The sequence below is a fragment of the Nerophis ophidion genome, linkage group LG23 (assembly GCF_033978795.1).
Source record: "Nerophis ophidion isolate RoL-2023_Sa linkage group LG23, RoL_Noph_v1.0, whole genome shotgun sequence".
Classification (NCBI taxonomy): Eukaryota; Metazoa; Chordata; class Actinopteri; order Syngnathiformes; family Syngnathidae; genus Nerophis; species Nerophis ophidion.
This window is the reverse complement of record NC_084633.1, coordinates 32444880-32460456: the sequence shown is the minus strand read 5'-3', so window position 1 is coordinate 32460456 and position 15577 is coordinate 32444880. Positions and strand designations below refer to the sequence as shown.

General features: G+C 38.3%; 1 protein-coding gene across 4 annotated transcripts in view; it reads left to right on the top strand.

Annotated features, from left to right (window-relative positions):
- smg1 (SMG1 nonsense mediated mRNA decay associated PI3K related kinase) overlaps positions 1-15577 on the top strand; it is a 101236-nt gene that overhangs the window by 70392 nt on the left and 15267 nt on the right. For all 4 annotated transcript variants that reach the window (XM_061884179.1, XM_061884178.1, XM_061884176.1 and 1 more), the window contains exons 51-56: positions 220-431; positions 5526-5682; positions 6928-7117; positions 7224-7498; positions 12273-12482; positions 13125-13262. In XM_061884179.1, coding sequence (XP_061740163.1) covers positions 220-431; positions 5526-5682; positions 6928-7117; positions 7224-7498; positions 12273-12482; positions 13125-13262 — 1182 coding nt within the window. The remainder of the gene's footprint in view (positions 1-219; positions 432-5525; positions 5683-6927; positions 7118-7223; positions 7499-12272; positions 12483-13124; positions 13263-15577) is intronic.

Below are 15577 nucleotides of genomic sequence, written 5' to 3'. Positions count from 1 at the left end.
TCACCATAAATGATTCCCGGGCGTGGCACTGCTGCTGCCCACTGCCCCCCTCACCTCCCAGAGGGTGATCCACGGGATGGGTCAAATGCAGAGGACAAATTTCACCACACCTAGTGTGTGTGTGACAATCATTGGTACTTTAACTTCCTTTTACTTCAATTTCTTTTTCCCCATGTCAATTGTGTCAACTGAAATGCAGTGGGTTTTTTTTCACTGCAGGAGCTAAACACCAATTTCCGTCAGATTATCTTTCCTGAGGCTCTGCGCTGTGTAGTAAAAGGGGAGCCCACCCTGGAGTCCATGTTGGCCGAGCTGGAGCAGCTGGTGGAGCAGAGCTCTGATGGTCTAGGCTTGCAAGGCTTGGTAGACAGTCTGCTATCCACCACAGGCCTAGACCAGGATGGGCACAAACAATGTCTGGACATCACAAGGTAAGCCGGGTTGATTTGAGCGTGCACTTACAACCTCATAAATGTATCGCACTGAAAACCCCCTAAAGAGGACCCAGCAGGAAGCAGCTATTTCCAAAGTTTTCAGTCTGTAGCTCCTCTATGTTGGCTTCAGGCATATTGTAAAAAAAGATATTTGTTAAAAATGTGACATATTTAATATTGCACAAAAATGTGACATATTTAATATTGCACTATTAGTTTTGTCACCTTAGACTTAGACATTAGACTTAACAAACCTTAATGATCCACAAGGGAAATTGTTCCACGCAGTAGCTCAGTTACAAAGGATAGAAATGATAATGCAGAAGATGGAAAAAAAGTTTGAAAACAAAAGGTATAAAGTAGACTAAACATGTACCATAGTAGCAATATAAATAAGACATATATGTAATATTTACATATTATATATTAAGTATATAATATATGTACAGTATATACAGTGGGGCAAAAAAGTATTTAGTCAGCCACCGATTGTGCAAGTTCTCCCACTTAAAATGATGACAGAGGTCTGTAATTTTCATCATAAGTACACTTCAACTGTGAGAGACAGAATGTGAAAAAAAAATCCAGGAATTCACATTTTAGGAATTTTAAAGAATTTATTGGTAAATTATGGTGGAAAATAAATATTTGGTCAATAACAAAAATTCAACTCAATACTTTGTAATATAACCTTTGTTGGCAATAACAGAGGTCAAACGATTACTATAGGTCTTTACCAGGTTTGCTCAAACAGTAGCTGGTATTTTGGCCCATTCCTCTATGCAGATCTTCTCGAGAGCAGTGATGTTTTGGGGCTGTCGCCGAGCAACACAGACTTTCAACTCGCTCCACAGATTTTCTATGGGGTTGAGGTCTGGAGACTCCAGGACTTTCAAATGCTTCTTACGGCGCAACTCCTTCGTTGCCCGGGCGCTGTGTTTGGGATCATTGTCATGCTAAAAGACCCAGCCACGTTTCATCTTCAAAGCTCTCACTGATGGAAGGAGGTTTTGGCTCAAAATCTCACGATACATGGCCCCATTCATTCTTTCCTTAACACAGATCAGTCGTCCTGTCCACTTAGCAGAAAAACAGCCCCAAAGCATGCTGTTTCCACCCCCATGCTTCACAGTAGTTATGGTGATCTTGGGATCCATGTCAGTATTCTTCTTCCCCCAAACACGACGAGTTGAGTTTATACCAAAACGTTATATTTTGGTTTCATCTGACCACATGAAATTCTCCCAATCCTCTGCTGTATCATCCATGTGCTGTCTGGCAAACTTCAGACGGGCCTGGACATGCACTGGCTTAAGCAGGGGGACACGTTTGGCACTGCAGGATTTGATTCCCTGTCGGCGTAGTGTGTTACTGAAGTAACCTTTGTTACTTGGGTCCCAGCTCTCTGCAGGTCATTCACCAGGTCCTCCTGTGTGGTTCTGGGATTTTTGCTCACCGTTCTCATGATCATTTTGACCCCACGGGATGAGATCTTGCGTGGAGCCCCAGATCGAGGGAGATTATCAGTGGTCTTGTATGTCTTAAATTTTCTGATAATTGCTCCCACAGTGGATTTTTTCACACCAAGCTGCTTGCATATTGTAGATTCACTCTTCCCAGTCTAGTGCAGGTCTACAATTCTTTTCTTGGTGTCCTTCGACAGCTCTTTGGTCTTGGCCATAGTGGAGTTTGGGGTCTGACTGTTTGAGGCTGTGGACAGGTGTCTTTTAGATTAGATTAGATAGTACTTTATTTATTCCGTCAGGAGAGTTCCTTCAGGAAAATTACAATTTTCAGCACAATCCCATTCAAGATCAGACAAACATTACAGGGAGACAGAACAGGATCGCTGACGGGTCTGCCGGCTTCCAGCGCCCCTTACAAAAAAGATGACATACAGGTAAACATGGGGGGGGGAGAAAAGAATAGAAGATTAAAATAAAAAAAAATAAAAAATAAAAAAAATCGGTCTTAGCCTGGGCCCTGTAGTGGGGGTGCAGACTGAGGCCAAGGGAAAAAAACAACAACAAAAAAAAAAAAACAACTCATGGCCATAGTACACATCCCTCTTACATGTGTGTAAGAGGGAAACATCAAACATCAAAGAACACAGAGGACATTAAAGACATTAAAGCAGCAGATACAAGCAGACACTTCTACATACAGCTATGAATAAAAAGTAAAATAAACATGTCCACTGTGGTGGCCTCTGCGGTGTTTCACGCCATTGTCCGCTGGGGAGGAGGGAGCATGGCCAGAGACAGAAGCAGACCCAACAAAGCAACCAAGACAGCCGACTCCACTCTCGGCCAATGTCCAGTCCGCATGGATGAGCGAGGATACGTCCAAGGTGACTGAAGTGTCCGACACCTGCTCACCCAGTCGAGACACCACAAAGCCTCTCCGTCCCAGCGCTTAGTGCTAGCTCCGCAGCCCTGTCCCCTCATCCGCATCTCCTCCAGTCCCTCCAAACAGACTCCGGTGTAGCAGAGACCCTGCAGCTGGTCTCCATGGCCAAAAGGCTCCCGGGAGGCAGATCCAAAAGTCCACAGAAAAAGCACCACAGCGGTCACGAAAGTGCCACCCCTTGTCACACAGTCCCAAAGGGTCCCGGACCAAAATGCAAAAAAATATAATAACACATGAAAACAAGAGGGAAACACAAAAGGATGACACAAGAGCACAGAGCTCCTGCCTACAGCAGGCACTACAGCAGCGCCATCTTGGAAAAAAAAAAAAAAAAAAAATTTATACAGATAACGAGTTCAATCAGTTTCCAATAATACAGGTAACGAGTCGAGGACAGAAGAGCTTCTTAAAGAAGAAGTTACAGGTCTGTGAGAGCCAAAGATCTTCCTTGTTTGAAGTGACCAAATACTTATTCTACACCATAATTTACAAATAAATTCTTAAAAATTCCTACAATGTGAATTCCTGGATTTTTTTCCACATTCTGTCTCTCACAGTTGAAGTGTACCTATGATGAAAATGACAGACCTCTGCCATCATTTCAAGTGGGAGAACTTGCACAATCGGTGGCTGCCTAAATACTTTTTTTTCCCCACTGTAACAGTGGTCCCCAACCACCAGGCGCGGCCTGGTACCGGTCTGTGGACCGATTGATACCGGGCCGCACAAGAAATTTAAAAAATATATATATTTATATATATATATATATATATATGTGTGTGTGTGTGTGTGTGTGTGTATATATATGTATATATATATATATATATATATATATATATATATATATATATATATATATATATATATATATATATATATATATATATAATTATTATTTTTTTTTAAATTATTAAATCAACATAAAAAACACAATATATACATTATAGATCAATGCAGTCTGCAGGGATATAGTCCGTAAGCACACATGATTCTATTTCTCTATGGAAAACCCTCCCCCGGTCCGTGGGACAAATTTTCAAGCGTTGACCGGTCCACAGCCTCAAAAAGGTTGGGGACCACTGGTATATAATATACACAACATATATAACAAATGCTATTACACAAAGATAAGAGGCAATCTCTTACTCTGATAGCTTAGTGCATTTTAACCTGCATTGAATTAGTTTTAGTATTTTTAATGCAGAAAATGTCTAACTGGATACATTTTTCTGTATACCATTGTGGAAAAATGTTTCTCTTGTGGAATAATTCTGCAAACCAGCAGGGGTCAGGTTCCCCCTGTGTGCCATGTACCCTTTACTAGCAGAGCCTTAAGCAAGATGGACCTTTTCACCTATGAGAATAGGTTTAGGATACAAAGGGCTGGCTGTTTTTCTTAAAATCCCCATTTTTGTCCAATTAATACAGCAAGCTTCCCCAGGACAGAGCAAATCATACATGTTCACCCATATATCAACTTAGTTGAGGTTTAATTTGATCAGAAAGACAATTTGCAACCTTAACACACCAAGTCTCAACATGAGCTGACATTATTAGGGGTGTCCTTATACAACTTTGGCATTTCCAATACAACACCCATATTGGAGCCTTGAACATTGGACGATACCGATATTGATCCGTTACTAGCATGAATCATGAATCATTTTGTTTATGGATGTTCTCATTCGTCCAGGTCATTGTAATCTCAAATTCAAATCGATCACAACTGGATTATTTTAGAAGATGTTTCACCTCTCATCCGAGTAGGTTTCATCAATTTATGTTCATAGACTTAGATTAGTCAGATCTAGTCTAGCGGCTGGTGCCAGAACCACAAATATTTATTTTCCAAAACTAGGAGGGTGTACCTGGGCAAGGATGGTTTTTGGCCTATTTTAGTAAGAAAAACAACTGTTTTGATGCAAACAAACAAGCCTAATGTGCAGCCAATGGTGTGATAAATACAACTTGGTTGAAAAGATATTACCAATTATTTGATATTAATCCCTGAAGTCTAAGTCTACCACACCAGGCAGAATATCTCAGCCTTGATCCTCCACTGGCCATACAGAAGACTGCTGCTGGAGGAGATATTATGTCGCAGAAAGGGTGCAAAATTAATAAGTCAAGCCCGAATGCAGCTGAGATTGATTGATTGATTGATTGATTGATTGAAACTTGTATTAGTAGATTGCACAGTTCAGTACATATTCCGTACAATTGACCACTAAATGATAACACCTGAATAAGTTTTTCAACTTGTTTAAGTCGGGGTCCACGTAAATCCATTCATGGTAGATAGGCTCCAGGACCCCCCGCGACCCGGAAAGGGACAAGCGGTAGAAAATGGACGAATGTATGCAAGTTCAAAAAATATTGAAATTAATATGAAAGACAATGGATTTAGAAATGTGGAGTGTTAGGAGTTATTACAATATCATGCCACAAGCTGAAACATAGCCAACATAGTTGTCAAAGAAAATACAAACAAAAATGTCAGAGGGTGGAATAAAAGTTAAATTAGAAATAGGGTAGATTGACATGAACATAAAGTTATTAGAGTATGTGTAATTTATATCCACCATTTTCTACCGCCAACACAGACAGACAATATTCACACTCACATTCACACACTAGGGACCATTTAGTGTTGCCAGTCATGTGTTGTATTTGTGCCTTCAGGATGTTACGTGCCCAGTACTCAGAGCTGATCCAGCCACGAAGTTTGGATGGGACAGCCCAGGACTCACCAAAGATGTCTGCAGGTCAAATGCTACTGGTTGCCTTTGATGGAATGTTCACTCAGTTAGAGACTGCCTTTGGACAGCTCACTGAAAAGGTAACTCATTACAAATGTATTAACATCAACAGTTAGTATACATCTCGTTTTGTATGGAGAGTTTGTGGTTGCTTTCAAAGTTTTTTAGGTACGTCGTACTCCCGACAAAAACGTTTGCTTGCTTCAATCATAGTCATTACTGAAATCTGTTTTATTATTTATGCTGTGTAGACTTTAGACCAGAGGTCAGGAACCTTTTTGGCTGAGAGAGCCATGAAAGCCAAATATTTTAAAATGTATTTCCGTGAGAGCCGTACAATATTTTATAACATTGAATGCAACTAAATGTGTGCATTTTTATGTAAGACCAACATTTTTAGAGTATAATAAGTCTTATTCTTTTTAATAACATTGTTATTCTGAAGTTAATCAGTAATAAATAAAATATTTCTAATAAACAGGTCCGGAACAAAACAGATTGATGGATTAAGATGCATGAGAATGTTTTATATTATGAACGTTATTTTCAACACTGATTACCAGCGGAATTACTAATGACTTATATTGTTAATCAATGTCAGCTAAGATTTATCTGAGAGCCAGATGCAGTCATTAAAAGAGCCACATCTGGCTCTAGAGCCATAGGTTCCCTACCCCTGCTTTAGACAATACTCAATGGAACTTTGGCACTTGGTGATGTTTTACATTGGTTTTCTGACATCCTACTTTTTCTTTTCGATTTGGTTTTCAGTATGTTTAGCCTTAAATTTGCCTCTTTTTTTTTTTAATTATTATATTTGATCACCATTAAGGAAAATATTACACTTAACTATGATAATCCGTCTGTTTGCTCTCAGGTCATTCTAATAAGCCACAATAGAGGCAAAAAGTCAGCGCATTATTGAATTCAGGAAAACATTTTTAGTAGAGCAGTTATGTGGCATCCATGTGGCTCTCCCCTCCCCCTCGCCGCTCAATTAATGAGAAAGTAATGTTGAATTTTCATTTATTCATATCATTCATCATTTCTATATATTTCACATAGTTTTCTCTATGTAAGTATAGAATTATTCTTCATCAAATGTATTCATAGTTTTTGGTTTCTGGAACGTACTATTTAGATTTACATTATTTCAAGTGGGTTGCTGTCTGATTTTTTGGAACGGATTACTAATCCAAATTAAGGTACTACTGTAATTTTCTATTTATGATAAAATGTTTTGCTGACAACTAGCTTTTTTGGGTGAAGTCCATTTAAATGTTCTATACAGACAGTGGCCCATTTTCCTTGTTCTCTATGCTTAGCTGAGTTGTCTGGAAGTGCCACCAGCCTGGAGAAAGGTGGATGTTCTGAGGGAAACGCGCACTGCACAGCTCCACTTCTTTGACAGTATCGCTCAGCGGGAACTGATGGAAGAAGTTTTTTTCCTAAAGAGACTGCAGACCATCAGAGATTTCTTTAAAATGTGTGCTTCATTTGCGCAAACTCTGTCAGGTAAGACTTCTTTACTGTCAAATAAAGGTCAATGTTTAGACATATATACTTTTCTAAGTCTTTAATAGCCACCCACTGATTCTCTAATGACTATTTGTGTGTCAAGGGCCCCCTGCTGATGAACTTTTACCCTCAAATGGACCAGTTGGTTTGGGGAAATCGTTGTACCGGCAAACGAATGCTACAAGCTCCGGTGGGGCAGTGGTCAGCGAGGAACAAATGACCCGTCCTATCAAGGCTTTCACAGCTGAATTTGTTAGGCAGATGCTCTTGGGTCTACCAAGCCAGGCTCTTGGGCTGGCTCTTTGCAGCACCCTGTCTGCTCTCGGGTTGGATATCGTTGCCCAAGTTGAGGCAAAAGATTTTGGCGCGGAGAGCAAGGTATGACATTTTTTAATACATTGAACCTTGTTTAGAGGGGACCTATTATGATTTTAATTTACATGTAAAACACTTCATTGTGGATTGTCTAGATCAGAGGTGCCCATTACGTCGATCGTGGAGGGTGTGTCAGTCGATCTTCAGCCAGGCATTGAAAAAATAGACCTAAAAATTAGCAATCATCAATCTTCACCAGGACGTCACTTTCGTCACTTTATTGACATTCACGGCACCCGAGGGTCTTGTGAGATGATGCTGGCTGCTACAAGCTCATTATTTTAAAAAAAAATGACTAACAGGAAAGCGAGAAACACGTTATTTCAACAGACTCTTGCGCCGTACCTCCCGTCAAAACTTTAAAGACAGACTGTACAATTCCCATCTTCACAATAAAAGCGCTGCTTCATCCTGCCTGCGCTAACAAAATAAGAGTCTAAGAAAGGTGGCGTGCACAAGCTAGCAAGCTACGGAGTTTGCTGCCAATGTATTTCTTGTAAAGTAACAAAAACATCTCTTTAATAAATAAATAAATAAAAAAAAACATATAAGTTATATATATGAATGAGGTAGATCCCCTAGACTTGGTCAGTTGAAAAGTATCCCACCTGCAGAAAAAGTGTGGGCACCACTGGTATAGATATTTTTTGGTGTACATTTTGCTCCAGCAGTCTTTTTTATACAGCGTTTTTTAAATCTGTCTGCAAGATGCTTGATTCTGGAGGCTTTCCCAGTTTGCAAATGTAAACATGCCTCACCTTTTACAAATGTATCATAATTTATCTTTTGAAAATATACACTGTTTAAATATTTCTCTTGAAGTAGTCACCGCTAGTCCCCCCCCGACGCCGTCAAAAATAGACTTCAAATACAGCATAAATGTACACCTGCACACTGGCCGATCAATCCAGACTTTTTTAAGAGCATTCGTCTGTGTTATTACACACATGCCAAAATAAGATTCAAAAAACATTTTATCCTTCCTGTTTTATGTTTTATTATTGCCTGAAGCTCCTTTCCACCTTTGTAAGTGCTTGACTTAATGTCTAAATAAGTATATCCTCCTCGGTGTGGCGCCAGTGCTTGCATGTGAACTTGGCCCAAGACGTAAGGAGAATAGGAATTGTTTGTCGACGTAGAATTATATGTATATTTAATACTTATATCTAATAAAGCTGCTGGGGATAATTTTATTGCATATTTTTACTACAGTACAATGACAATTAAGCTTTCGTACTTGCTGAAACAATCTATAAAAAAAATTGTATGGGTGCATTTTGTGAGTTGTTATGGTAAGTAATATTGTCATGCTTTTAATCTCAAGCTTACTTTGCCCTGAACAGGAAGTCAATTTGTACACGTTTTGATGTTGTTAGTATATAGAAGGTCTTTTTGGTAGATTTCTTGTATTTGGTATAAAACTAAGGTCAATTTTAAAGAATGACGATACAGGCTCATAGTTGCTGCCTTCATCTAAAATGATTTACCACTAATAGGCATTACAGTAGATTCCTGCTATAATGCCAATCGAGAACCATAAAAAAGGCTGTGATTTGCTGTGATTTCATAAAGGGTTTCAAAAAAGTTTGGAAAAGCTTGTATCAATTTATATTAAGTTAAAAAAAAAACCTATTCGATAAAGTTTGAAAAAAAAAAAATGTCAGAATTATAAAAAATTAAAAAAAAGACACTTGTACAACAAAATAGCGGGCCTCCCAGCCTTGAGTTTGCCTTTCACGGTTACAAAACACATTTCTTTTTCCACATTAAAAAAAAACATTACCAGTAAGCATCCAGTGTTGTCAGAGCCTTGTATTCATAACTGCAGCACTCTTACCCATCCAGGTAGAGCAATCAAACCACTTTCTATTTAAGTGTTAACATAACATGCAAATATGCCTCCAAGCAAATGCAAACCACAAATGGGCAGATAACAGTTTTGTCAAATTGTTAGTTTTTGCTCGTTTTAAAACAGTGTCAATTTGTGTCTCCTCCTGTTGTTTAATGCCACTTAGCAATAAAGATAGTTAAAAATAAGGCTGTGAATCTTTGGGCGCCACACGATTCGAATCTCAGGGCTAATGATTTGATTTAGACTAGATTTTCTACAAACCCCATTTCCACATGAGTTTGGAAATTGTGTAAGATGTAAATATATACAGAATACAATGATTTGCAAATCCTTTTCAACCCATATTCAATTGAATGCACTACAAAGACAAGATATTTGATGTTCAAACTCATAAACTTTATTTTTTTTTGCAAATAATAATTAACTTATTTAATGGCTGCAAAACGTGCCGAAGTAGTTGGGAAAGGGCATGTTCACCACTGTGTTACATCACCTTTTCTTTTAACAACACTCAATAAACGTTTGGGAACTGAGGAAGCTAATTGTTGAAGCTTTGAAAGTGGCATTCTTTCCTAATCTTGTTTTATGTAGAGCTTCAGTCGTTCTGGGGTCTACGCCGTCGTATTTTACGCTTCATAATGCGCCACACATTTTCGATGGGAGACAGGTCTGGACTGCAGGCGGGCCAGCAAAGTACCCGCACTATTTTTTTTTTTTTTTACGAAGCCACGCTGTTGTAACACTTGCTGAATTTGCCTTGGAAATAAACTGGGGTGTCCATGAAAAAGACTGCGCTTAAATGGCAGCATATGTTGTTCCAAAACCTGTATGTACCATCCATTTTCTACCGCTTATTCCCTTTTGGGGTCGCGGGGGGCGCTGGCGCCTATCTCAGCTACAATCGGGCGGAAGGCAGGGTACACCCTGGACAAGTCGCCACCTCATCGCAGGGCCAACACAGATAGACAGACATTTACACTCACATTCACACACTAGGGCCAATTTAGTGTTGCCAATCAACCTATCCCCAGGTGCATGTCTTTGGAAGTGGGAGGAAGCCGGAGTACCCGGAGGGAACCCACGCATTCACGGGGAGAACATGCAAACTCCACACAGAAAGATCCCGAGCCTGGATTTGAACCCAGAACTGCAGGAACTTCGTATTGTGAGGCAGACGCACTAACCCCTCTGCCACCGTGAAGTCCCCCTGTATGTACCTTTCAGCATTATTGGTGCCTTCACAGATGTGTAAGTTACCCATTCCTTGGGGACTAATGCACCCCCATACCATCACAAATGCTGGCTTTTGAACTTTGCGTCGATAGCAGTCTGGATGGTTCGCTTCCCATTGGTCGGGATTACACAATGTTGATTATTTCCAAAAACTATTTGAAATGTAGACTCGTCAGACCACAGAACACTTTTCCACTTTGCCTCAGTCCATCTTAGATGATCTCGGGCCCAGAGAAGCCGGCGGCGTTTCTGGATGATGTTGATAAATGGCTTTCGCTTTGCATAGTAGAGCTTTAACTTGCACGTACAGATGTAGCGACCAACTGTATTTAGTGACAGTGGTTTTCTGAAGTGTTCCTGAGCCCATATGGTGATATCCTTTAGAGATTGATGTCGGTTTTTGATACAGTGCCGTCTGAGGGATCGACGGTCACGGTCATTCAATGTTGCTTTCTGGCCATGCCGCTTACGTGGAGTGATTTCTCCAGATTCTCTGAACCTTTTGATGATATTATGGACCGAAGATGTTGAAATCCCTACATTTCTTGCAATTGCATTTTGAAAAACGCTGTTCCTAAACTGTTTGACTATTTGCTCACGCAATTGTGGACAAAGGGTTGTACCTCGCCCCATCCTTTCTTGTGAAAGACTGAGCATTTTTTGGGAAGCTGTTTTTATACCCAATCATGGCACCCACCTATTCCCAATTAGCCTGCACACCTCTGGGATGTTCCAAATAAGTGTTTGAAGAGCATTCCTCAACTTTATCAGTATTTATTGCCACTTTTCCCAACTTCTCCAACTTCTTTCTCACGTGTTGCTGCATCAAATTCTGAAGTTAATGATTATTTGCAAAAAAAAAAAGTTTATCAGTTTGAACATCAAATATGTTGTCTTTGTAGTGCATTCAACTGAATATGGGTTGAAAAGGATTTGCAAATCATTGTATTCCGTTTATATTTACATCTAACACAATTTCCCAACTCATATGGAAACAGGGTTTGTATTCAAAATGATTCTCGATTCAAAATCAACACTTTTTTATTAAGATCGGAAGCCAGGTCAGGGATTAACTACATTCTTTCATCAAAAAAATAAACTTCCCGAATACATGTTTATATTATTTAAAAGAAATCCTCCCAAACATTTAATAAAGTCAAATGTAAATAACGCAATAAAAGAAGTATACCACACCTCTCTTTTCTAAAGTTAATCTGTAGAGCAAATATGGGCATTTGCTTCATTTGCCTAAGAGGCTGGACAGGACAGATTTTTATTTTTATTTTTTATTTTTTTTTGACTATAAAGAATTGTTACAAATAAGAATCGCGATTAATTTGAAAATATTTTTTTACACACCTAGTTTACAATACCACAAAAAATAAATTAAAATTACTAGTTATAATAAGAAATATCCCATTTAAATTTCAAATTTTATGTCGACAACATGGGACTTTTTAGTAATAACAATAACATATTGGACCAGGACTTGATGAGTTTTTGAACTGGTAGTTGACTTAAATGCAACTGTGCATCAGTAAATATTATTTTTAAATGTACTGTACATTATTTTCTCACATTAAGGTTGTTTATATTTATATCGTATTAGTAATGATTTTGACGCACCTGGTCAGTGTAAGCAAAAAGATCACGGCAAACAGTACTCCTAACCACTCCTTTATGTTTTGTTAGGTCTCCCTTGATGAGCTTTGTAAGAAAGGAGCTGAGCAGAGTCTGGCATCGGGCCGGGTCTCCCAACTGCTGCTGAACAGAGCCACAGTCCTGGCCGCCTCTTACGACACAGCCTGGAAGAAGTTGGACCTGCTGCGAAGGTTGGATGGCAACCTGGATGCCGCCAAGGCCAGCTTGCAGAGGCTTCAGCTGCACACGGCCATGTTTCAGGTACTCACTAGTGGCTGAGAAAATATTCATGTGCCGTGAAAAAACTGTTTCAACATTGAGTTTTAAGTTCATGTTTTAAAGAACGACGATACAGGCTCATAGTTGCTTCCGTCATCTAAAATGATTTACCACTAATAGGCATTACAGTAGATCTCTTGCTATAATGACAAGCCAGGACCATTAAAAAGGCTTTGATTTGCTGCGATTTCATCAAGGGTTTCCGAAAAGATTGGAAACGCTTGTATCAAATTATGTCAAGTTAAAAAAAAAAAAACCTGTTCGATAAAGTTTGAAAAAAAAAAAAAGGTCAGAATTATAAAAAATAAAAAAAAGACACATGTATAACAAAATAGCGGGCCTCCGCGCCTTGAGTTTGCCTTTCACGGTTACAAAACACATTTCTTATTCCACATTAAAAAGAAAACATTAACAGTAATCATCCAGTATTGTCAGAGCCTTGTATTCATAACTGCAGCACTATTCCCCGTCCAGGTAGCGCATTCAAACCACTTTCTATTTAAGTACTAACATAACACGCAAATATGCCTCCAAGGAAATGCAAACCACAAATTAGCAAATAATGGTTTTGTCGAATTGTTAGTTTTTGCTCGTTTTAAAACGGTGTCAATGTGTCTCCTCCAGTGGCAGCATGAAGATGTCCTTGGTCCTAATAATCAGGCTCTAAGTGTCAACATTCCTCCTCGCGCTGTCATTCTCAGCAACATGAAGAAGAAGCTCTACAAATTGAGTCAGGATGAGGGAGCCATTGTGGCGATTCAGGTTTGTCATTTGACATACTGTTTATCTTCATTCATTACATATAACATACTGCTAAAATACCACACTTATGACCATTTGCTCTTTCTGCCTGCATGCCTTCAGAATTTATGGTTCTATATTTATATAAAAAAAAATCCATCTTACTGATAATTTGATACTTTGTTTTGAGTAATTACACTTGTGCATCCCTCAGGTCTAAAACAGGCATTACATGTGTTCTTTATGTGATATTGTTCACTGTTAAGGTTAATGGTCTGAAATGTTGTCAGGTAGTTTGCTTCTTAAAAAAAAAACTTTTTTTTTGCAAAAGCGGACTGCATGTAAACTATATATATTAGGGGTGTAATTGTACACAAAAATTTCGGTTCGGTACGTACCTCGGTTCAGAGGTCACGGTTCGGTTCATTTTCGTTACAGTAAGAAACCACCAAATATACATTTTTTTGATTATTTTTTTAACAAATTTGCTAAATCTTCCACCAAAAATATTTTTCTTAGTGGAATAGTTGATGTGAAGTAATCGGAAACTTGGATAGGTCAATAATTCATAATAACATTGATTTTGATTCAATATTATGTTTTGAGCAATGACAGTTTGAAAGAAAAAAAAACAGCTTTGTTTTATTAGTCAACGTTAGCAACTTTTTCTAAATTACATTTATCCTTCAAGCTTTTTTATTTCACTTTTGTTTATGTTTTTGTTTATTTTAATAGTATTTTTAGAATGTGCTGTGGGCCTTTAAAACATGAGCTGTGGGCCGCAAATGGCCATCAGGGCACACTTTTGACACCCCTGCTATAGATAATAAAAAACAAAATCTAATAAATCTATGGGTAAAAAGCAGAGCTTGGCGACACTTGCGTATTTATCATAATTCTCTCGCTCTCTCTGTCTCTGCCCCTCACTCACGAATGTTGCTGCTGCACCACTTTTTTTTTTGTTTTTCACCCCTTCTTAACCCTGAACGTACATTGAAAATACATGCAACCCTAACTTAAAATGCCGGACATTCGAGGCATTTAAGAAACTCCACCTGGACACCTCCGCAAAGAGGACATATCCCGTGAAAAGAGGTGGTGTGGTCAGTCTATCATAGCCCAGTGTTGCTAGCATGCCGTGTGTTGTTGTTTTTTGATTGATTGAAAATTTTATTAGTAGATTGCACAGTACAGTACATATTCCGTACAATTGACCGCTAAATGTTAACACCCGAATAAGTGTTTCAACTTGTTTAAGTCGGGGTCCATGTAAATCTATTCATGATGCCTCGGTGTGCGTCGTTTACACAACGTGCGGTGCGCTACTTAATATGTCCGTGTCGTTCGGTACACATCCGAACAGAACCGGAACTCCTGTACGGAAACGGTTCAATACAAATACACGTACCGTTACACCCCTAATAAATATATATATATATATATATATATATATATATATACAGTATATATATATATATATATATATATATAAAAAATCACCGTACATTGATAGAATAAGATACAAAGTATACACACTGTCTTTTAAGATCTCTTGACTCTTTGACTCTCATAACTGTTATTTTGTAACACAATGAAATCCAGGTACAATACTATGCAGTTCTTTGAAAAACTCAATCTAAATTTTGACAATTAAAAAACAAGAAACTATTGTTTAGGTTTATTTGTGGTCCACACGCCATTAGACTGTACAACTCCTCTCTGGGGCGGAGGGCGGGGGGTACTAGGATGACAGGGGATGCAAAACAATAACAGTGCAATACGTTTTCATAACATGGTCACTACTGCCTACTTTGTCTTGTTATATTCTTATTTTACTGTTGTATTGCTTTTTATTTTTTATTCTTATTGTAATATTTCTCTATTTTGTTTCCATTTAAACCCCCATTATTTACTTTTTACTTTTTTTTAAATTGATCTCAACTCTGTACACTGCTGCTGGAATTTTAATTTTCCTGAAGGAACTCTTCTGAAGGAATCAATAAAGTACTATCTATCTATACATCTATCTATCTATCTATCTATCTATCTATCTATCTATCTATCTATCTATCTATCTATCTATCTATCTATCTATCTATCTATCTATCTATCTATCTATCTATCTATCTATCTATCTATCTATCTATCTATCTATCTATCTATCTATCTATCTATCTATCTATCTATCTATCTATCTATCTATCTATCTATCTATCTATCTATCTATCTATCTATCTATCTATCTATCTATCTATCTATCTATCTATCTATCTATCTATCTATCTATCTATCTATCTATCTATCTATCTATCTATCTATCTATCTATCTATCTATC